The following is a 22,618-nucleotide window of genomic DNA, read 5'->3' as shown; positions in this document are numbered from 1 at the left end:
TCTTATGTATTTGATGCAATTGTTGAGACCAAAGAGACTGAGGCTAGGTCTCATCCCTCCCTTGGACTTCGGGATCAGAAAGTACCATGAGTAGAAACCCTTTCCCTGGTTTTGAAGAAGAATCTCCTGTATGGCCCCTAAAGCCTGGAGAGTCTGAACTTGCTGAAGGAGCAGAGACTTTTGAGAAGGGTCCCTGAAAAGGGAAAAGGTGGGAGAGTAGGAAGGGAGAACAGACAGCAACTGAATGGCATAACCCAGTCACACAGTGCTCAGGGCCACTCGTCGATAGTTTTGATGCCCAAACTCTGTAGAAGAGGGAGAGCCTGTCCCCAAATAAAAGGGAAATTGCATGAAGCTTTAGAACTGGAATGCCAACCTTGGGGAGAGTGCCAAATAGTCTGCTTGCCCGAAACTGAGGAAGGACAGGCTGATTGGTTGAAATTGGGACCAGAAGACCTTCTATGAGACTTGTGCCCCTTTCTGGATAAATCCTGCTGTCTAGCGGGATAATTTGAACTAAAGAACTGCTGAGGGTGATATTGCTGCTATTGTTGTTGCTCCAGGAAGTGAGGTCTCTCTACCACTGAGGAAAAACCTCCCAACAAATGCAATGTGGCTTGAGAGTCTTTAAAGGAATGTAATGTTTCTTCAATTTTCTCTGAAAATAAAAATTGACCCTCAAAGGGTAGGTCCTCAATCATCTGTTGGACCTCAGGAATAATACCAGAGTTCTGCAACTATGAAGCCCTTCTCATTGTTATAGCATAGGTCATAACTCTAGAGGAAGCATGAGACATATCCCAAGCTGACTATAGTGATGTTTTTGCCACTATACAGCCTTCTGCAATGAAAGACAAACTCTACATCAGAGGATTCTGGCAACTTATCCGTAAATTTTGCCATTGCTTCCCAATTTACAAAAGTTAAACTTGGATAAAAGTGCCGGCTGATTGGCAATATGTATTTGTAAGGAAGAGGTAGAATACATTTTCCTTCCAAACATGTCTAATCTTTTACAGTCCTTGTCCTTTGGTATCAATTTATATCTTCTTAACCTCTCATTAGTTGCCATTATGACAAGAAAATTAGGCTCTGGATGCAAGTAGATGCACTCAAAACCATGAATAAACATGTAGTTTCTTTTATCTCTATGTTTCGCTGTGTGTGGTAAGGAAGCTAGAGTGTTCCACAGAACCTTTGCCAGTTCCAAGATCACTACATTTATGGGGAGAACCACTTTCCCTGGTGCTGAGCACAGGAGAATATACAACAACTTATGGGGATTCTCCTGAACAAACTCAGCCTGAATATCTAAGGATGAAACCATGTGCCTCAGGAGGTCCTGACATGATTGCAAAATCATGCTCTGAAGTGTCCCTAAACTCTCTTGCCAGAAGCTGGGATTGGGCGACAGAGGATGGATCACTTGATGATTGCCTGTTCTGTTTGTTCCCTCTGAAGCACCTGGCATTGGCCACTGTCAGAGAACAGAATACTGGGCTAGATGGCCCACTGGTCTGACCCCAGTATGGCCATACTTATGATTTAAAATCCTCAGATACATGGGAGGAAGATTTTGGCATTGCAGAGTTGTCTAGCAATGAAGAAGAGGAAGGAAGCAAAGCCAATGGAATCTCCTGTGGTATCCATAATAATAGTTCAAACTGAACCAGTTCCACTGGAGCAATATCCTGTGTGGCTGCAGTGATAGAGGTTCAGGAGGAGTAGCTACCAGAGGAATAGGTGACCTTACTTTGTACTACTCCAAGGATCAGTCCTCACCAACTGCAGAACATCCCAGGGATTCCAACAAGGCCACTGTGGGTAGGGGTCTGGCATAGGTGGCCATTAGGAACTGGGCCAAGAAGTCCTATCTCTACTATGGGAGCATTCCTGATCTCAGTACCAATGGTGATCCCCAGAAGGTCTCAATAACTTTCATGAGCAATCCCCAGAAGGAAACAGAGAAGAGGAAGATGTCTCCAACCCTGAGGAACCTTCCAAATTGTCAACAGAGGCAACAGAAGAGCCACCCCAAAGGCCAGCAAATGTCCAACCTCATCTGAAGTCATCAGATTCACCAGTATTGAGAACGGTAGAGCACTCAGTGCTTTAAGAACTGATGGGAACCCCACATTCAGTACCAGAGCAGATGTCAGCACTGAAGTTAAAGCAGTTCCATTCCTACAGAAGCAGTGTGCTCTGGAGTGGTCACTGGACAGAAGTTAGTACCTGCGTTGACAAGCTTCTCAGTACCAAAAAGGCGGGCGACCTCAATCCTGCACTGAAAACTGGAAAAGGCACAGGAGACAGTGCCGAGAACAATGAGGGGTCTGTAACCAGTCTATGTGGCACTGAGGACACTGACGAAGAAATCACCAGAGCTGAGCATTCCCGAATCAAAGGAGAGCCGGAACAGACAGGCAAAGCAAGTCCAACGCTCCCTGATGTGGAAACGGTGCGGACATCAATGTCATCGGTGCCGGACTCAGTGGATGCCCCACGGGCAGTACTAGAGTCCACAGTACAGAGTCTACTTGCTCTTGCCTCGGTACCAAAGCGAGGGTAGATGGCCCTGCTCTCTCACGTACTGGATGAATCACGATGCTGCTCTACACCCCGGGCCCCATCCGTTTTATGATCTTTTTCTAGGAGGATCAAAGAAAGGAAAACAAGCTCACTTCCTACTGGGAAAGGCATCTGAATCTGGCCAAACAGCCTGTGCTGGCTCAGATGCCCTCTGGGGGTGGGGGAGAGTCCATGGTGCCAAAGCAGGTCTCATAGCCCACTCCAGACCTGCATTCTTTTCTTGAACAATTTGCAGATGGAGCACATTTCTTTAACGTGCCCTTCTTCCAGGCACAACAAACACCGTCTGTTGGGGTCACTATTGGGGACAGCCATCCTCCACAACAGATAATGTTTAAACCCTAGTGAGGGCATCACCTAGGATAACTATCTATCCTAAGTGTTACAGACTAAACCTATGGGTACTACTAAACTATACTGACTATTCATTAACTAGATACCATAAAATCCCAGAAAGACAGAAAGAGAAGAGTGAGGTAAAACACACATAGAATATGCTGACTCTAGCCACGGGTGGCAAGAAGGAACTGAGGGGGCTCAGGGCAGCGCTGCCCTTAAATAGCCAGGGGATGAGCTAAGGGCCAGAGGACTCCAGCACTGCCCTGATGGGTACTGCAAGGAAAAGTTCACCAGCTTTGGTGTGCTGGGTGCACACGCGCCTGAGTGGAATACATGTCTGCAAACATTCAAAGAACCACCATTGTTATTGTAGTATAGCAAATACACAGAACAAGTTCTACCAAAGGTATATTAACTTGATTGTACAAGTTTAAAATTTTTAAGGAATGGTTATTTATAAGTGCAGATGAAACTACATTTGAAATGTTTTATACTGAAGTGGAAATATACTGCGGAGGAAGTATATGTATATATTTATGTACTTTTAAAAAATCTAGACATGCTGTATTATAAAAAGTTTACTTATTGAAAGATTGTAAAAAAGTAGTCAAAATGTTATGAAGATCACTGTTATTTACATAGTTATTTGCTGCATGGTATATTGTCTTTACTATATACTTTTTAGACTGTTGAAAGTAACTGTAGCAAGGAAACAGACTTCATTTAGTTTGAACATGGAATATTTTTTGCTGGAGGAAGGATGTGTACCAGGAGTGGGAGTATTCAGTGTATTTCCTCTGCAAAGCCTCTGCGTTAGACTTGGCTTCTGTATTTGGAGAATCCCACAACCACTTAGAAGTGGTGAAGTATTAGGTGGCACATGCACAACTCCTCCTGGATCTGAACATTCCAACCACTTTTATTAAAACATCCCCTTTCCATCTGGGCCCCGTTCCTCTCCACCTCACTGAAATCTAATAAAACCCAAAGAAGTGGGGAGGGAGGGAAAATTCATATGGATCTGCAAATGCATTACATTCAAAGATCTTCCAGTTACATGTAAGTAATTTATGCTTATTGTTGGATTTGTCTCGATTAGGGAATGGGGCTGAGGTTAGGTCCTGGCTAGCTAATATGTTAGCTAACCCAGACTTAATCACAATATTAATATTTCATAATAAATAATCATTTTTGTGTTTTTTTCCAACAAAACACAGATTTAGTTGTTTGCTCCCTAAAGATTTATTGTAGTATTTCTAAGAAAGCTAAAGTACAGCAGTTTGGCAGGCTTTGAGAGTTATGCTCAGTTTTTTACTGTTCCTGGCTAGAGTGAAATTTATCAAAGTAGGAAATAGAAGATAATTATAAAGTTTATTGAATAACTTTGCCTAGGTTTCTAGCATAAGCAATCTTGCTTCTGCTTGGCCAGAAGAATGAAAAATGGGTCTTCAGCTCCTTGAATTTTCTTCCCATACCTGCTTGGCTTTCTCCCCAGTAAGCACAAACACAGACATTCTTTCTCTCTGCTTCTTTTCAGTTCAAGCTCCAAAGTGAGAGAAAAGTAGGTTTCCAAGATCATCCCCGTCCCTGAGAGCCTCAGCTTAGAAACTCTGGAAATTTGAAGTCTCAGCAGTATGTGGCTGGAGTAGCAGGCCATACAAACAGTCAGAACCTTTAACGAAGGTTAAAGCTGTAGAATGGAACAAGGTCCTTTTGAACTTCAAACCATGCCAGCCACATGGAAAACCCACATTATAGCAGAGGGTCTCAGTCTGGAAAGCGTGATGGGAAAGCAGAAGAGGCACAATGGAAATATCAACCCCCTGATTGATTAGGTTTTCAAGTTCTAATGGAAGCAACATGCTGAAGGGGAAGAAAAAGCATCAAGAAATGAGGGTACAGTGATGGGCTCCAGATATAAAGATAAAGCTAGAACTGCATGTGAGCATGCAGGCCAACATTTTCAAAAATTAGGTGCTTAAAAGTAAGGTAACTGAAAAAGTGGCCTCATTTTCAAAGTGGTGGCCATCCTGAGCTCTCAAGTAAATGGGGCCTGTGTGTGGTCAGCATTTCTGAAAAGCATGCCACTTTAACTCAGGTGCCTAACTTCCGTGTAAATGTGGGTTTCTTTTTAATGTTTGTTTTGTTTGCTTTTTAGGTATTTGGAGCACTGCTTATTTAGAAAGTGGTATGTAATATATTTGAATAATATAAAATAACAATTACATTGCTTTGGCTGTTACAACAGCAGAATTCAATCAGAGTGTTTGATCTAATTACGACATCTACTGATACCAGTAACGTAGCAGTTACCAGTAACCTGTTTGATAGAAAAAAATAACACCACACAGAGTAGTCAGTAGTGACAGCTGCAATTGTGCATCTGTGTCAGCAGCAGTAGGACACTGGCCGAGGAGCATAATTGAGACTGTTGCGCAGCTGTCAGTACTAGATGTTGAGGGTTAAAAAAGATATATATTGTAAATGACATCTCACTGGCACTGAACTGTGAAGAACGAACTGGAGTAAAGGAATGAAGAGTCAGAGCCTGGAAACAGATAAACAGTATGCTGCACCAAAGTCTGCATGTGAATATTGAAAGACATTTGATAGTAGCTGCATCATACTAAACAGTTAAGCTGATATATTAGTATAGTATGTATATATAGATTGGAATTTCCATCAACAGCTTTCCTTTAAGGAAATTCCAATCAGCTTGGTTAAAAGGGTGGCTTGAGTTACAATTAAAAAAACCCCAAAACTTTAGTGTTCTATAGAGTGGTGTGATATGTTCTGTGTGACAAAAATATAGTTTTTACCTGAGACTGTGATGAGTTTCAAAATCTCAGCAGGATCTACATGTGTGAGAACTATTAACAAGTAATAAAAAGTGGTAGTCGAAGTACAGTATATGAGGGATACTGTACTTAAGGAGTGTGTTTCTAGCACAAATGAAATATAACAGGAGTAATGAATGGCAGAAATTCCAGAGTGGCAGCTTGGCCACTGCTCTAATCAACCAGGGAAGCTTAGGAGGTGGTAATATTCAAGTAACAAGCAATGGGTTTTGATAACTTAGGTAAAATGTGACATGAATGAGTATAAAATATACTATACTTTATCTTCCTACATTTAAAATAAAAAACCCCACAAAGAATCAAACCCTTTAGATACTTCTCATAAACTGAACTGGTTGAATGCCATTTTGTTTCCAAATAAATTATTCAATTTTTTAATTATTTGCCCAGATTTACACATAAATGAAGTTAGCAGACTCTTATCCATTATAAAGCTCAAGAAAGAGTCCAGGTGAATATAAATACACTGTAAACTGTTTTCACATGAAACTTTTTAGGTAGAAGCAACATTATAAAGCTCTGAACTTATTACAAGTATTAAAAAAAAAGATATGGCGTGCCAAAGCACTTCTATAATGTGTGAAAAAGCTTTAGTTCTTCAACAAAGGGATTTATGGGCCATATGCAGCACGTCTGAAAGATCATGCATTTAAACATCTATCGAAATCTAATTTGGGAGGTTTGTTTGTACATGTATATTAGCGTTCAAGCAGTGTATTGTGGGGAGGTTTATCTGTGTAATCTGTGCTAAAACCCTCATATTTAGGTGCAAGATTTATTTTTCTAGAAGCTGATTTAATTTTTCATAATACGTTGAACCTGTAATGTGCAATTAATATTTTAAACTCATTTTTCAAATAATTTCACTGTTATTTCTCTTTATGTCTTTAAATGTGAAGAATAGCACTTTATGTTGTAGTGCCTTCAGCAATCTCTAAAAGATATCCAGGAGTCTATTGGAGCCTGAGACCTTGCCTGCCCTGGTGCAAACACCTAGCATACAGATATTCACACTGGGTAACATGATTTATAACAATACATCTGAAACCAGCAGCAATATAAATCATGTTACAGCCTGTGGAGAAATACAAGATGACTGATCTTGTATTGACAGTCATTTTTCCTGTGCTATTTCCTATTAATATCTTTAATCCATCTGCTCATAAACATATATTCCTGCATGTCAATTTCCATCAGTATTTTGTATATGGTTAGAAATTAATCCTTTGTTATTTCACTGTTTCCTTGCTATTGCTGTAAATTTAAGCTGTTCTGGGATAATGCCTTATTTGCAGAAATTGATAAAACTTAAGTGAGGGGCAGTTACAATTATTTTTGATCTCATCAACAAGACCATTGTTTTAAAGCATGAAAAAGTCAAAGAATTTCTCTACTTTTCATATCTGGCATTATTTGAATTAAAGAATAATTAAGCGCACTTCTCTCATATTCCAGAAACTTTTCTGTGTTACACTCAAATTTAAATTTACAATTTTTTTAAAAGCACCATTTTCAATTTCTTTAAAACTAAACAATTTACAGGGCCAGGGATCCTTATGGCTCCTTCAAAGCAGGGTGGGAAGAAAAATTACTCCTTATATTAAAAGAGAATGGGAGGGAAAGTAGAATTGGAGTAGTATGCTAACCATACTAGCTTCTTTTAAATCAACACAAGGCAAGCCTAGGGATAAGATGAATCCTTCCCCTCAATAATAAGCCTTTCTTTACAGGGTGAATTGTGTCATTCAGAAGCAAGCTCCCAAACCAGCTTCCATACTCTGGAATCCCACATAATCCTTCCTATGTATCATGAGTTTGACTAAGATGCTTTTTAACTGAGTCAGTTCCAGGAACATCAGGGAAAAGGTCCTGACAGAAAAAAAAGTATAGAATATCATGTATTTTACTGTATTTGGTTTTAGACTAGTAACCAACCATTATTATAGATTGTAACCAAACTGATGCTTCTTGCTATTCCACATTGACTATTAGAATCTCTCCTAAAAGCTCAAGTAATAAAAGGAGAATAAAAGCCATGACAGAAAGAACTTCTAAAAATGTATGTTGCTTTTTAAAAGTTAGATCTGGTTGTAGCCTTTCTTTAAAAGTAGTATTTATTATATACTGTTCTTAGGACTAATGTCACATGTATATCGCCAGGAAGATCTTTCCATGTTATCAAACTTTTCTTTGCTAAAGAGAACAACAGGAAACACAAAGTATAAAACTCATTTTAAAAAATGATTTAATTACAGCAGTGAAACTCTGATAGCTTGTTGCAATTCTGAACTACAAAAGCTTTTTCTCTTACTTTAAGGTACAGTACACCTGCTCTCAGCAGACATATCAGGACAACAGCTTGTTCATATGTGCTTGTTTTGGCTTGTTAAAAAGCAAAATGCTCCCAAGTTTACCCAGGAACCCCAGAAACTTTTGGCATTGGGTACTGAGCTCCAAAAATGCATTAGAGTGCTCAATTCAATGTAGTGTTGCCTACCTTTCATAAAGAATTTATAATGTAACTTTATATGTTGTATAAAAGTAAGTCTTGTTTACACATATATGCCCATCCTCATAGTTTAAATATTTAAACATATACCTACCTTTTGACCTCCTGGAGTTTCTACACCATGATGCTCTTTTAGTTTTTGTTCTTGTTCCATAATGTCTTTCAAATGTTCATTTACCTAAAGACACACATTTTTCAAATGACCTGTTCTGTTTTTAAAAGAAGCAGTCCTCTAACTAGGTTTACAGCTGAAACATGATAGTCAATATGATTAGGGTCTGTTGAAACTACTGTAGCCAGATAGCAAGTGTGAAAAATCAGGACAAGGGATGGGGAGGTAATAGGTGCCTATAAAGGACAAAGCCCCAAATATCGAGACTGTCCCTATAAAATCAGAACATCTGGTCACCCTAGTTGAAGCCACCTAAGGTCCAAATCAAAGACATTAAATTGGGCCCCTGGCTGCAAGGCTAAAGATTCAGTGTGTGTAACATTACCTAACCTTGCCTCCCTTCTGCCCCATCTGCCCCAAACTCCTAAAATGGTGGTACTTTGTCCTAGAGGAGATGGCAGTAAGTAGTGTATTCAAAATCAGTGCATGTTTGTGGAGAGAGTTAGGGCACTGTTTCCCAAACAGTAGGTCCTAAACCACCAGTGAGTCACAGGAAGGTTGTCAGTGGGTTGTGGACCTGGTGTAGAGGGGAGGCCCCAATGGGTGTGCGCATGCTGGAGCATAAGCCTGCCCCACACTCACCCCGCAGCAGCGGCTCCTGTCTCAGTAGGCTGGGCCTGGTTTTCTGTGCTCCGAACATTGCAACCTGGTAGAGAGGTAGCTGTGCCAAACCTGAGTGGTGCAATGATCCCGTGCACCAGGTTGCAACACCCAGTGTGGGGAGCTGGGCCCAGCCTCACAGGACAGGAGCTGCTGCAGCAGAGTGAGTGTAGGGTACACTCACTTTCCACCTTCCCCCCACCCCCAGGATCTCTCCTCTGCAGCTGGCTGGCATTAGGGTTGAGGTGCGAGGGCGGAGGGGGCTCTTTGCGTGGATCAATGGCTTCTCAGTGGGGTGAGAGAAGGATGCTGGCCTGTGATTTTGGGCTGTCCCACAAATTTGGACCCTGGATGGTCACAGAAAAAGGCAAAATGCAGCTGGTCGGTCTCCTTCGTAAAAAGTTTGGGAACTGCTGATTTAGGGAATGCTGGATTGAGATTTCCAGTTAAACAGGTTGAGGAGGAACCTGAGATATGACCCAGTTATGACCGACATAAGGGAGAAATCACAACTTTCCAGGGGCCTCAAAATTATCACCACTGTAGGACTCACTGAAAGCATGAAGCAATATATACTTCATATCATACAGAACTGAAACAGAATCTGCAAACATTACGCTAGCGTTTCAGCCTGTAATCTGGGGCCATCTGTACCAGCAGATTTGGCAATAGTGTGTGACCTGTCTCTGAATATGCTGGATGCTGGCAGGTACATTTTATCACAATAGGCCGAGGTTATTATATCTGAAAATTGTGTTTATTATGTAGTAAGTGATCAGGTGTAAAATCTCATACTTAAGATATGCTTAGAGATAACAGAGACTCCAGTTTCAAACTGTGCTACGTTATAGTGGAGAAAAGCCAAGGATATCTATAGGTTCTGCTAAATGATTTATTAACAACTTCATCATGGCATCAAAATTAATCAGAAACGGTCAGGTTTCAGCTCTATCTTACATTGCTTCCTTTTCTTCATACTGTACATTGCAGTCAAAACTTGATTTCAATAAGATGTTTTAATTCATTCTGAAAACTTACTTTTTTCTTATCCTTGCTGAAGGTGAACAATGAACATTCTATATTAGATTACATCTGGACTATATATAGTTTCCATTCATGGCTAGCTGGATCATGTTGATGGTCTTTTCACTCTAAGCATATATTTGCTTTGTTCTTACCTTATTTATCCAGTACATGACAGCATCCTCAATATCATAGGGCAGGTCTGTGGCTTGGAAGAAGGCTGAATACTGCTGAGCACATGCAATCACTTTTTCAATACTGACCATCTCTACTGTATATGCCATCATCAGGGTATCAATCATGGCCAAATGAGCACTCTGCAAGAAAAGAAGTTAAAGTTATAAGAGACCATTTGTTTATTTTACTAAATTAAATACTCTATTCTTTCTCTCTTTTTCCATTAAATTACTACTACGTATATATTTGCACCTACAAAAGCACCAAAAACTAAATTCTACAAGAAGTCTGATAATTGACTACCAGCTTTAGGCCAAAGGATAATGCTGGAAACATGCATAACAGTTTTAACAAGGGCAACACAAAGCACAAGGACATATGCTTGAAAAAAATGTTTTTTGAAAAGTAAATGTTCTGTATAGCTAGACATGCAAATAGCAATAAAAAGAACTGTGAATGTGAGGTAAGACGTAATAGCAATGAAAAAAATATAGGAATCCTTACTAAGTTTTAAGGCGCCACAAAGATACATACAATCATTTTAAAGTTTGTTGTATCCTTAATAAAATAAATAAATATCCATAAGTATATAATCTGTTTAACCAGCTTTATATGTACTGGAAAAGACTAGAGATGGAAAATAAACTCATCTTGATTACCTCCAAGATACTAAATTTATTTAAAAAAATAATTTTAATTTCTAAATGGAAATTCTGTTTTTATATATGTTAAAATTTAAAAATATCAAAAATTCACAATTAAACTTTCACTATAACTTAGTGCATTGTGAGAGAAAAAAATTCGAGATGTCAGAAGAAAAGTACAGCAGAGATATAATTACATAGGTTACAATTAGGTTTAAACGTGAACATATGTGGACAAACTAAAAGATAGCTGTCTGTGTTAACATGGAAAGGATCAATTTATCCTCATTTTATGGGCTACAGATTTAGAAAAACAAGGTTACTTACCAGTAACTGATGTTCTTCGAGACGTGTTGCTCATGTCCATTCCACTATAGGTAAGTGCACACCTCCATGCACGGTTCCCGGAACGTTCTTCCCCTGAGCAGACCCCACAGGGCTGGCTCTGGTGCCTCCTGGAGTCCCACGCACATGTCGCGATATATGAGGCACTACCGGCCCCATGCCTCCTCAGTTCCTTCTTTCTGCCAACTCTGGCAGCAGGGACGGGAGGTGGGTTGTGGCATGGACATGAGCAACACATCTCAAAGAACATCAGTTACTGGTAAGTAACCTTGTTTTCTTCTTCAAGTGATTGCTCATATCCATTCCACTATAGGTGACTAACAAGCAATACCTTGGAGGTAGGTAGGAGTTACCGGCGAGCTGCCCTCAGCACCGCTCTGCCGAATCCTGCATCCTCTCTCGCCTGCTGGACGATGGCGTAGTAGGACGTGAAGGTATGCACCAACGACCAGGTGGGAGCTTTGCAGATGTCCTGCAGGGGCACTCTCTCCAGGAAGGCCATAGACGAGGCTTGAGCTCTGGTTGAGTGCGTTGTGATGGTACTGGGAAGTGGCACCCTCACCTGCTCGTAGCAGAATTTGATGCATGATGTAATCCACGAGGAGATGTGCTGGGTGGAGACAGGTGAGCCTTTCATCTGGTCAGCCACTGCGACGAAGAGCTGCGTCAATTTCCGGAATGGCTTTGTACACTCGATGTAGAAGGCCAGGGCTCGTCTCACATCCAGCGAATGCCATCTCCTCTCCTCCTCCGAACCGTGCGGTTTAGGAAAAAACACGGGGAGAAAAATATCTTGGTTACAATGAAATTGGGAAACCACCTTAGGCAGGAAGGCTGGATGCGGCCTCAACTGAACCTTATCCTTATAGAATACCGTATAAGGGGGCTCCGAGGTCAAGGCCCTAATCTTGGAGACCCTCCTAGCTGAGGTAATGGCCACCAGGAAGGCTACCTTCCATGAAAGCATGAGCAGGGGCATGAAGCCATGGGTTCGAAGGGGGGCCCCCATGAGTCTCGAGAGGACCAGGCTGAGATCCCAGGGAGGCAGCAGGTCACAGACCTGCGGATAAAGCCTCTCCACCCCCTTGAGGAACCTGACCAACATGGGGTGGGAGAACAGGGATCTCCCTTCTAGCAGCTGATGGAAGGCTGAAATGGCCGCCAGGTGAACCTTTAGTGAAGCCAGCGCCAGACCCTGGAGCTTTAGCTGGAGCAGGTACTCCAGGATTGCCTGTACAGGCGAGAAGCTGGGCGGAATGCCCTGGGACTCCGCCCAAGAGGTAAACCATTTCCACTTAGCCCCATACACGACCTGTGTGGAAGGTTTCCTGCTCCCAAGCAGGACTTCTTGGATCTGCATTGAGCAGGCTCTCTCTCCCTCCGTCAGCCACAGAGCCTCCATGCCATGAGGTGCAGGGAGTCCAGGTCCAGTGCAACTGGAGACCATGGTCCTGTGAGAGAAGGTCGTGCCACCTCGGGGGCTGCAGGGGCGGGGCGATCGACAGGTCCAGCAGCATGCTGAACCCGTGCTGTCTTGGCCAGGCCAGAGCGATGAGTATAACTTTCGCCTTGTCCCTCTTTATTTTCAGCAGGACCTTGGGCAGGAGCGGAATGGACGGGAACGCATACATGAGGGTCCCCGCCCAGTCAATACAGAATGCATCGGAAATCGACCCGCTCTCGAGACCCCGGAGTGAGGAGAACCTCAGGCACTTCGTGTTCCAGGCCGATGTGAATAGGTCCAGTTGGGGAACACCCTACTTCTGGAAGATCGTAGTCACCACTTCCGGGTGCAACGACCAGTTGTGGCTGGGTAGAAACGATCTGCTGAGGCGATCTGCCTCGTCGTTCCTCACTCCCGGAAGGTGAGAGGCAGTCAAGTGGAAATCATGCCTTATGGCAAAGTTCCACAGATGGATAGTTTCCTCACAGAGGGCCGAGGAGCGTGCTCCGCCACTGCCTGTTTATGCAAAATACGGCTGCGGTGTTGTCCGTCAGCACCTGCACCACTCTGCCTGTCAGGAATCGGAGGAACACCTTGCACACTAGGTGAATGGCTCTCAGCTCCTTCATGTTGATGTGCAGGTGCCTCTCCTCCCCCAACCAGAGCTCCTGAGTGCCTAGTTTGGTGCTGATGTGGGCTCCCCATCCCAGATCTGAGGCGTCGGAGATTAGGGTGACCAACGGAACCAGTTCCCTGAATGGAATGCCCTTCAGCACTGCCCAGGGAGTCCGGGAGTTAGGGAGGCTAGGGGAACTGTGACCACCTGATCCAGTGGGTGTCTGCTCGGCACGTATACCGAGGCCAACCACGCCTGAAGTGGTCTGAGCCTCAGGCGAACTAGTCTCACTACATACGTGCAGGCCGTCATGTGGCCTAATAGCTGTAGGTAGTACCCGGCTGTTGTCGTGGGGCATTGGTGCAGCTGAGAGATGACAGAGACCATCGCCTCGAAACGTGGCTGAGGCAGGAAGGCTCTGGCCTAGGAAGCATCCAGGGTGACCCCAATTAATTCTGCACTGGGGTTAGTGTGGACTTCTGCTCGTTTATGAGCAGTCCCAGCCTGCTGCACATGGAACAAGTGAGGGTCACAGTCTCCTGCACTTGGGACCTGGATATGCCCCTGATCAGCCAATCGTCCAGGTAAGGAAAAATTTGCACCCCCTTTAGTCTCAGGTGGGCAGCCACTACGGCCATGCATTTGGTGAACACCCTTGGAGCCGAAGACAGACCAAAGGGTAGGGCTGTAAATTGGTAGTGGGAGCAAGCCACCATGAAGCGAAGGAAGCGCCTGTGGCTGGGGAGGATGGACACATGAAAGTATGCGTCCTTGAGATCGAGGGCAGCATACCAGTCTCCTGGATCCAGGGAAGGGATTATGGGGGCTAGGGAAACCATGCGAAACATGAGTCATTTGATATATTTGTTTAGACGATGCAGGTCTCATATGGGTCTCAGGCCCTCCTTCACCTTGGGGATGAGGAAGTACCTCGAATAGAATCCCTTTCCCCTTATGTCTTGAGGGACCATTTCCACCGCTCCTATGTTTAGCAGGGTGTCCACTTCCTGCAAGAGGAGTTGCTCGTGAGAGGGGTCCCTGAAGAGGGACGGGGGGGGGGGGGGGCGATGTAAACTGTAGGGCATAGCCACCTGAGACTATCCCAAGGACACAGCGGTCCGACATGATCTTTGACCATTCGGGATAGAAGGGCCTTAACCTGTCTAGGAAGGGGTTGGGCGGATCCAGGAGAGCAGTTGGGGTGCCACCCTCGGGCGCACCATCAAAACAGTCTCCTCCGGTTGCCTAACCCCCTGGGGAGCCCCTGCTGGGGGGCTGAGGATGAGTTGGGGGGCTGATTCCTCCTTCTAAACCCCCATATTCCTGTCCCTATTTCTATAGGGCTGAAAGGGCCTAGGCAGAGGCCTTGGCTGCTGCTGTGCCTAGGGCCGTGACTGACGCCTGGAAGCCTGGGGCGTGTACAGACCCAGGGAGCGAAGCGTGGCCCTGGAGTCCTTCAGACCACGTAGCTTCATGTCAGGCTTGTCAGAGAACAGGGCTGACCCATCGAAGGGAGGTCCTGAATCTATTGCTGCATCTCCTGGGACAGACCCAAGGATTGCAGCCATGAGCACCTTCTCATGGAGATGGTGGAGGCTATGGCCCTACCCGCCAAGACAGCAGCGTCACTGGATGTCTGGAACGCTGCCCTAGGCATCGTGGTTTCTTCCTCCACAATGGTGGTAAAGTCTGCGGCCCTGTTCCTGGGGTAGGGCCTCAGCGAACCGCCTAAGGAAGTCCCACAAGTTAAAATTACATCTACCCCGGAGGGCGTGATGATTGGCAATCCTGAACTGCAGGCTTGCCGTGAAATAAACCTTTCTCACAAACAAATCCAGCTTTTTGTTGTCTTTGTACTTGGGAGTGGAACCTGGCTGACCTTGCCTGTCTCGCTAGTTGGCCGCGTCTACCACCAGGATTCTGGGGTGGGGTGAGTGAACAGATACTTGAACCCTTTGGCCGGGACATAATACTTTTTCTTGGCCACCTTTGACGTAGGGGCGACCGAGGAAGGGGTTTGCCACAGGGCCTTTATGATTTTGAGGACCCTTTCATGGACTGGTAGAGCCACTCTTGCTGGGTCAGCCTCTTTAATGTGCTGGCGGCAGCTATCATCGGCCTCTTCCAACTCCTTCACCTCCAGCCCCAAGTTGGAAGCTACCCTCTTGAGCAGCTCCTCGAGCGCCCTGAAATCCTCTAGTGGCGCCATGTGGTCCCGGGAGACTGCCTCGTCTGGTGAGGAGGAAGAGGACTGCTGAGGCGCATCCTGCAGGTACTCCCCCTCCCGACAAAGGGTTGCACCCGGTGAAGGTCCCTCCATGGGGTCCGACTCCTCATCCGAGCAGTGGTGTCTATGGGCTTTCTCCTGTGCCAGAGGCACAGACTGTATCCCCGATGACAGGATGGATTGGGGCCCTGGCCCCATCTGGATACCCCATGGGGCCCAATAAGGCCATTGTTGCAGCCATTGACCCTGGGGCCAACCTGGGGCTGACTGCACCACAGGCTATGACGCTCTATGGGGGCGTCGGCTCTCCCGACGACTGTCCCCCCTGGGAAACCCCAAGCCACTGGGCCAGCATTGCTGTGCATGTCCTCGGTCCCGGGTGCCCTTCCATGCCGGAGACCGCCTCTCGATGCCTCTGACCTGGAGGACGACGAGGACTGCTTCTGTCGCCACGAGCGGGGCCGACGATGGGAGTTGTGCTCCAAAGAGCTAGACGTACCAGAGCGTCATCTCAGTACCGATGACTTTCGGTGACCCTTGCCTTTCGGTAACTGAGATTGGCGCCGCTCCGAACTCCGCGGTGCCGAGCCAAACTCTGGCGACCGGGTTCTGCATTGTGGACTGCGCAGTGCCGGCTCCTCTGATGGCGACCGGGTTCTGAGCCGCCTTGGTTCGGGCGAACTCCTCAGTGTTCGGGATCTGGAGCGGGAGCTGTCCGAGCACCACCTGGCAGATCTCGATCGGTGCCACCTCCTGGCCTGCGCTGTCTCTGGTGCCGGGGATTGATGTCGGCGCCGAGAGGGAGACTCCTCATCCTGACTCGAAGCAGGCCTGCTCGATGACGCCAACCTGGAGTGACTGCTGGGAGAGCATCTTCACTTTACCCCTGGTGGCCGTCCGGCAGGAGATCTTTCTCCCCGTACCAGGGATCTCCACCACCCTTCAGGGGGACCCAATACGGGTTTCCTCTGTGACACCGGCTCCTTCTCCCTCAGCGGAGGGGGGGGCGGAGGTGGCATAGGAAGGCCAACAAGGCTCTTGCTGCCTGAAAAGCCTCTGGTGTCGACGGCATTGGCAGGGGCATTCTGCCACTCCCAGGAGTCAGGGGAGGCTCCCTGCTCGGAGATGCAGGCACCGGAGAAAGTCTTGATGGGCCGAGTTCAGTGCATCTCTGAATTCAACCCTGCCCATACCGATGGCACAGGGGAGTGTCTGCCCTCCGTGTGCGCCTTCTTCCTCCTCGGTGCCAGCAATGTTGCGCAGTGCCGAATCAAGGCCAGTGCCGGCAATGATGCTCGGTGCTGAGTCGAGACCGGTGCCAGCAGTGCACTCTGCACCAAGGTCACGCTTGGTGCCGAGGTGGAGCAGGCCGGCTTGGATGCCGGGCGGAGCGCTGCCTCCATTAGCAGAGCTTTTAACCAGATTTCTCGGTCCTTCTGAGTCCTCAGTTTAAAAGCCCTGCAGATCTTGCACTTGTCTTTTCTGTGTGCCTCCCCAAGCACTTAAGGCAGCGGTCATGGGGGTCACTGAGCGGGAAGGCCTTCCCGCAGGAGGTACCTGGCTTGAATCCTGGCAACCGAGGCATAGCCCAGCTGCTCTAAGTCCCTGCAGGGACTTGCCTTATCTCCAACTAGACTTAACAACTACTTAACTAACTAAACTATTTCGTATAACAAACACATTCAAAGAAGGGGAATAGTACTTGCTGAAAGCCAGGCTAGTTCCAGCAACCGTCATGGGCAGAAAGAAGAAAATGAGGGGCATATAGCTGGCAGCGCCTCATATACTGCGGCATGTGCGTGAGATTCCAGGTGGCACTGGAGCCGGCCCTACGGGATCTGCTAAGGGGAAAAAAGTTCCGGGAACTGTGCACAGAGGCATGCACTCACCTATAGTGGAATGGACATGAGCAATCACTCGAAGAAGTGACAGTTTCATTATCAGTAACTATTCAAACAACAAAACACCACAAACAAGAAAACTGCAGAGATTTTCATCTGACTCTTTTGATTAATGTGGGAGTTCTGGAAGTTGGTGGCAGTAGTGGTCATAGTAAAACAGATTAATGTATGCCTTTTGTTGTAAAAAGACAGTGATAGTTTTCTAGAATTAGGATCGACATATCTCACAAACTGGAATAATTTCCAAATGACAACCTTTTTGAACAAGTTGTTGCAACAGGGTAATACAGTCCATTATGGTATGTTAGTTTGTGTATGATATATGTTAACTTTTATTAAAAATACCAAGCGTATCTGAAGCCCACACCCCTCCTGAGGCTTCCGAGTCTGAGTTTCCACCCAAGCCACAACTACAAAGTGCTGGCTACGCAGCTATTTTTCGAGTACTAGTGTGAGCACTGATAGCCCAAGTCTGTAGACCAGGTCTGTGAGATTTGCTACCGCAGGATGTTTAGACCTTTCCCCAAGGGCCAGGCATGGCAGACAGCAGAGAGACCTCTGGAGCCTTTCCTCTGGAGGGAAGATTAGGAGGCAGGTGCTAGTAATTGCTGACTTAGGTCCAGATGAACAGCACCTAATGATTGGGTTTGATTTCCAGCTGCAGGATATAATCCAACTCCATAAGGGGGCAGAGACCCAGGAGAGCACTGAGAGCACACTTTCCTATGGCTGCAGCAGAAGACTGCAAGAGGGCAAGCAGGCCCTCCAAGACTCCCCTAGCCTGGGGAGGTCCAAATCCTTCAGTTACCAGAGGTGGCCCCACAACCTCAGCCAAGAAACAGGGCTTTTGTTTTGTGCTGGAAAATAAATAGAGCCCTGGGAAAAGGGCTACAAATGGAAGTGTGTGTGTCTGTTTGTCCCAGGCTGGAGAGCAGATCCACCAGCTTACAATTCTATTTTAATGTAATATCTCAGGATTCAAATGAAGATTCCAAGCACTCGGTAGTGTTACCATTGCAACTAAATTCTATAGCGCAGCATTCATACAGACATTTCATGAAGGACAGCAGTTAACATCTTGGCAACAGTGAAACGTAAGCCACAGAGAAAGATACTAAGTAATATTAAAACAGCTATAGTTAGGGTAGCATATGTACATCGTTCAATATATTATTATCCTCTGCAGTAGTGGTTCTCAACCAGGGGTACACACATACCCTGGGGGTTTGCAGAGGTCTTCCAGGGGTTACATCAACTCATTTAGATATTTGCCTAGTTTTACAACAGACTACTTGAAAAGCACTAGCGAAGACAATACAAACTAAAATTTCATACAGACCATTACCTGTTTATACTGCTCTATATACTATACACTGAAACCTAAGTACAATATTCCAATTCATTTTACAGTTATATGGTAAAAATGAGAAAGTAAGCAATTTTTCCAGTAATAGTATGTTGTGATACTTTTGTATTTTTATGTCTGATTTTATAAGCAAGTAGTATTTAAGTGAGGTGAAACTTGGGGGTACACAAGACAAATCAGACTCCTGAAAAGGGTATAGTAGTCTAGAAAGGTTCAGAGCTATTGATCTATTATAAGAGAATGATTAATAAATTTGCATTGTGCTGTCCCCTCCTCTTGTACTTTCTGGTTTCCTCCTCAGATGTAGATTTATATTATTTCCACACCAAAAGTGTAATGCATTTACAGTTATAGTGGAAGAAGCATATTTCTTTTCAATGCAAACACTGCAAACCAAGGGATTCATATGTTAATAAAATATTAAAATCCAGACCAAACTACAGTCACATGCTTTACCCTCAAATGTCACTGCCGAGACTCATTTCCCACAACAAAAATGCACTTCATTTCCAACATACAACCACCAATCATGTACATGCCCAGCGGCTCAAAATCACACCCATTAACTCCAACTTCAGCAGGATGAATTTATATTATTGACAGACTTCTTTTGGAAAGGTCAGTTATTACTAATCATTGGTGAGTGGGGCTTCACTGGGCTCTGCCTATAAAAGGCCAAACTTGTGCCCTGCTGGGTCAATGTGCCAGCCTGCTTTAGGTTTCACTAGCTGGGGGAAAGGACAGGAGCCCTACTTCTGAATATTTTTGTGCCAGCTCTGGGATCTAGGGGAATGGTGGACAGTGGCTCCTCCATGGCATCTCCTCCAAGACTGGAGGCAGGAGGAGTGTCCATCAGTAACCACCAACCCCAAAGACCAGAAAATTACATTGAGTTAGACACAATCTTGAGGAGTCACATTAAACGAGATATTAAATCACAACCTTGCCATCAGAATAGACAGGATTATTTGTATTTAGCATCATGTCATCCAGTCACAAGAAAGCCTTGAGTGTAATTGGGTTCACTCATGACCAGCTGAAAGATGGTTGGGGTACTGCACAAACATATGAAGTGACAGTCTCTGAAGCAAAGGCTTCTAGAGTAATTGCCATGGGGATTGAGAGGCAGAAGTCAGCTGAGAGCCAGAGTTGAGCATCAATGTGCACTAAAAGCAAAGAGCCAAGGACCAGATGAGCTCTGCAGGGAGCAGAAGCTGTTTTACTATTGTTCTTCTAATAGATCTGCTATGGCTTCCAAGAGAATATCTTACTGGTGCAGCTGGGCATTTTTCCTGTAAAACCTAGTTATTCACTAGGTCCTCAGACAGCAGCTGGTGAACTCTCCTAATCTCCACCACAGGTACTGGTTAATCCAATCTTTAGGCTGGCTGTTTTGTGAAGAGCTAGAGACTCACCAGGCTCTGCAGGAGGAATACCAGCTTCAGCACACTCTGTGTTCAACACCAGAACTCTGTCCTGGCAAGTCAAAGCAGGTCCATCAGCTGTAGAAGGAAGGAAGCACCCCAGCCCTCTCCTACCTGCAGTTTTGAGCTGCTCATAAGCACCCTCCTTCCCTGCTCTGCTCCTTGCAGTTTAGCAAGGTACAGCAAAATTAAATAAAATGCCATGTCTATTTTGATAGTTTATTCATTTTTAACTGCACAAAATTACCACCACTAGTACATGTAGGCTTCTAATCATTCACTTACATTTTATGTATATTTTCAAGAAAAACACACAAACTGATTTAATTCAGGTTGTTTTCTGACCTGTAAACTGGTTGAGTTCTCAGTATAAATTTACAGTTCCCTCAATTAAAATTATTCATCCGTGTCACATATTTTCAGGGTTTCTAACAAAATAAGCAATTTTATTTTGTTTATTATTAATTTGACAGCTCATTAATAAACAAATTAAGGGGAACAGACATAGAAGGGTTGATCTACAGAGAATATGATGCAGTATCTAATCCAGGTTTAATAACACTCTGACTACTTTGACAATAATCCATGTTACAACATTCTTCTAATACATCAGCTACTAAATACAAAGCAAACAGAAAATGTTTTTTCTTTTTTAACCCAAAACAGGATTCCCAAAAAGGTTAACAACAACAAAAATCCACCATCTCTAAACTTCTCAGTTTCCTACAAGAGTGAGGCTGGTCTACACTACTAGGGGCTGGTTCACACTCACCGCAATTTGGCAGCAGTCAACTTAACTGATGTTGACTGCTCTGCTTCCCTTCTGCGCAGTGTTCTCACTGCCTTGTTCCCGTCGGCTCAGCGCTATGCTACTTGAGGTGGTGGACTTACTCAGTCAACTTCCTGATCGATTGAGCAGGTCTCACTGACCCCTCAATCGATCAAGAAAGATCGATCTGGCGGCAGCGATTTTGCCGCCGTCAGTCTGAACTTAGCCTAAGTTACGTTGACCTAAATCAACCTGTTTTAACTTAGTTTCACATTTAGCCACACCTAAATTTGTCTCCCACTGACATAGGCGCCATCTTACATCAACACAATGACAACAGCTCTCTAATGACACAGAGCCAAAGTCAACTTATTCTCTCAACATAGTGCTAGATCAGACACTGCATGACCCAAGTCAACCCTACCATTCCTCCAGCAGCTGTCCCACAATACCCTTATCCCTGCAACAATGGGTGCTCTAGTCACAATTTTGAACTCCACTGCTGAGGGCGTCACAGATACCAGAAGCCTGCCCTTCCCTCCTACCTTTCAAAACCCCAGCGTGTTTTTTAAATATCTTTTCCTAGTTGCCACCTTTGTGAGCATCCAACCATGCCACCTTAGTGCAGACACAGAGCTCCATCTAGACTTGCACCTGCCTGGAGCAAGACAGAAGTCCTGGATCTTCTCAGTCTGTGGGAAGAAGAGGCTGTGCAAGCCCAGTTCAGGAGAAGCTGAAGAAATAGATGTCTATGTACAGATTGACAGGGGGTACTAAGCTTGGGGCATGACAGGAATGAGCAGCAATGCTGGGTGAAAGCCAAGGAACTTGGACAGGCATATCAGAAGAGTCAGGGCAACAACAAGTCTGGGGCAGCACTGCAGACTGGTAATGCCATATTTAGCAGGGATCCTGAATGTGACTGTGGACACTTCATGAAATCAGGACACAGGAAGGAGAAGGAAGAGGAAGAGGAGGAGTGTGGGGATGCAAACCATGTGATGACTTGGGAGCTCTTTGGAACTGTGCCAGAGTTGAGCCAGTCCCACCAGGCAAGCACAGATGATCCCAGTGATGAAGGGGAAAGGAGCTCAAGTCAGTATATAGATTCATTTCTTCCTTATAAGCATGATTGTTTCCCTTTTTGATGTCTAAATCCTCCCCTCCGCCCAAATGCCCAACCTTTTTTCCCTATTTAAAAATGGCACCCATGCTTAGAGAACAAAGAAAGGAACTTCTGATTCCTCACTGTACTTCTAAAACCAGCACTGGGAATACAATTAAAATTAATATTTTTGAATGCATATATTGTTTCCATTTAACTACTACACGTTAGGAAATGAATTTAAAAAGATTAGTGTAACAATCCTAATTACACAGACCACAACCGACTGCTGTCCTGTGCCTGGATAGAGATAGAAGAAAGAGGCAGAGGCAACATCCACTTCTCCTTTCTTTGGCTTGTTGTGCTAGGTGGGGGACCACAATTCTCCCCATGTGGATTACTCTGTTCATCTGCACAGACATGTCCTTTGTCCTCTTGAACAATCTCAATGAAACTTTCATGGAGATACTCTGCAACCCTCTCCTGATATTTCTAGGATGACTACCTTGT

At 45.0% G+C, this 22,618-nt stretch overlaps 1 protein-coding gene across 5 annotated transcripts in view; it reads right to left on the bottom strand.

Annotated features, from left to right (window-relative positions):
- The window catches only part of CAMSAP2 (calmodulin regulated spectrin associated protein family member 2), a 168,860-nt gene that overhangs the window by 68,042 nt on the left and 78,200 nt on the right, over positions 1 to 22,618 (bottom strand). For all 5 annotated transcript variants that reach the window (XM_067538308.1, XM_067538309.1, XM_067538310.1 and 2 more), the window contains 2 exons: positions 10,246 to 10,407; positions 8,390 to 8,473 (listed from right to left, as the gene is read on the bottom strand). In XM_067538308.1, the coding sequence (XP_067394409.1) occupies positions 8,390 to 8,473; positions 10,246 to 10,407 (246 nt within the window). The remainder of the gene's footprint in view (positions 1 to 8,389; positions 8,474 to 10,245; positions 10,408 to 22,618) is intronic.

The sequence above is a fragment of the Emydura macquarii genome, unplaced genomic scaffold (genome assembly GCF_026122565.2).
Source record: "Emydura macquarii macquarii isolate MOO-44397 ecotype Brisbane River unplaced genomic scaffold, CSIRO-AGI_Emac_v2 contig_480, whole genome shotgun sequence".
NCBI classification, from domain to species: domain Eukaryota; kingdom Metazoa; phylum Chordata; order Testudines; family Chelidae; genus Emydura; species Emydura macquarii.
This window is presented reverse-complemented; position numbering and strand designations above follow the sequence as displayed.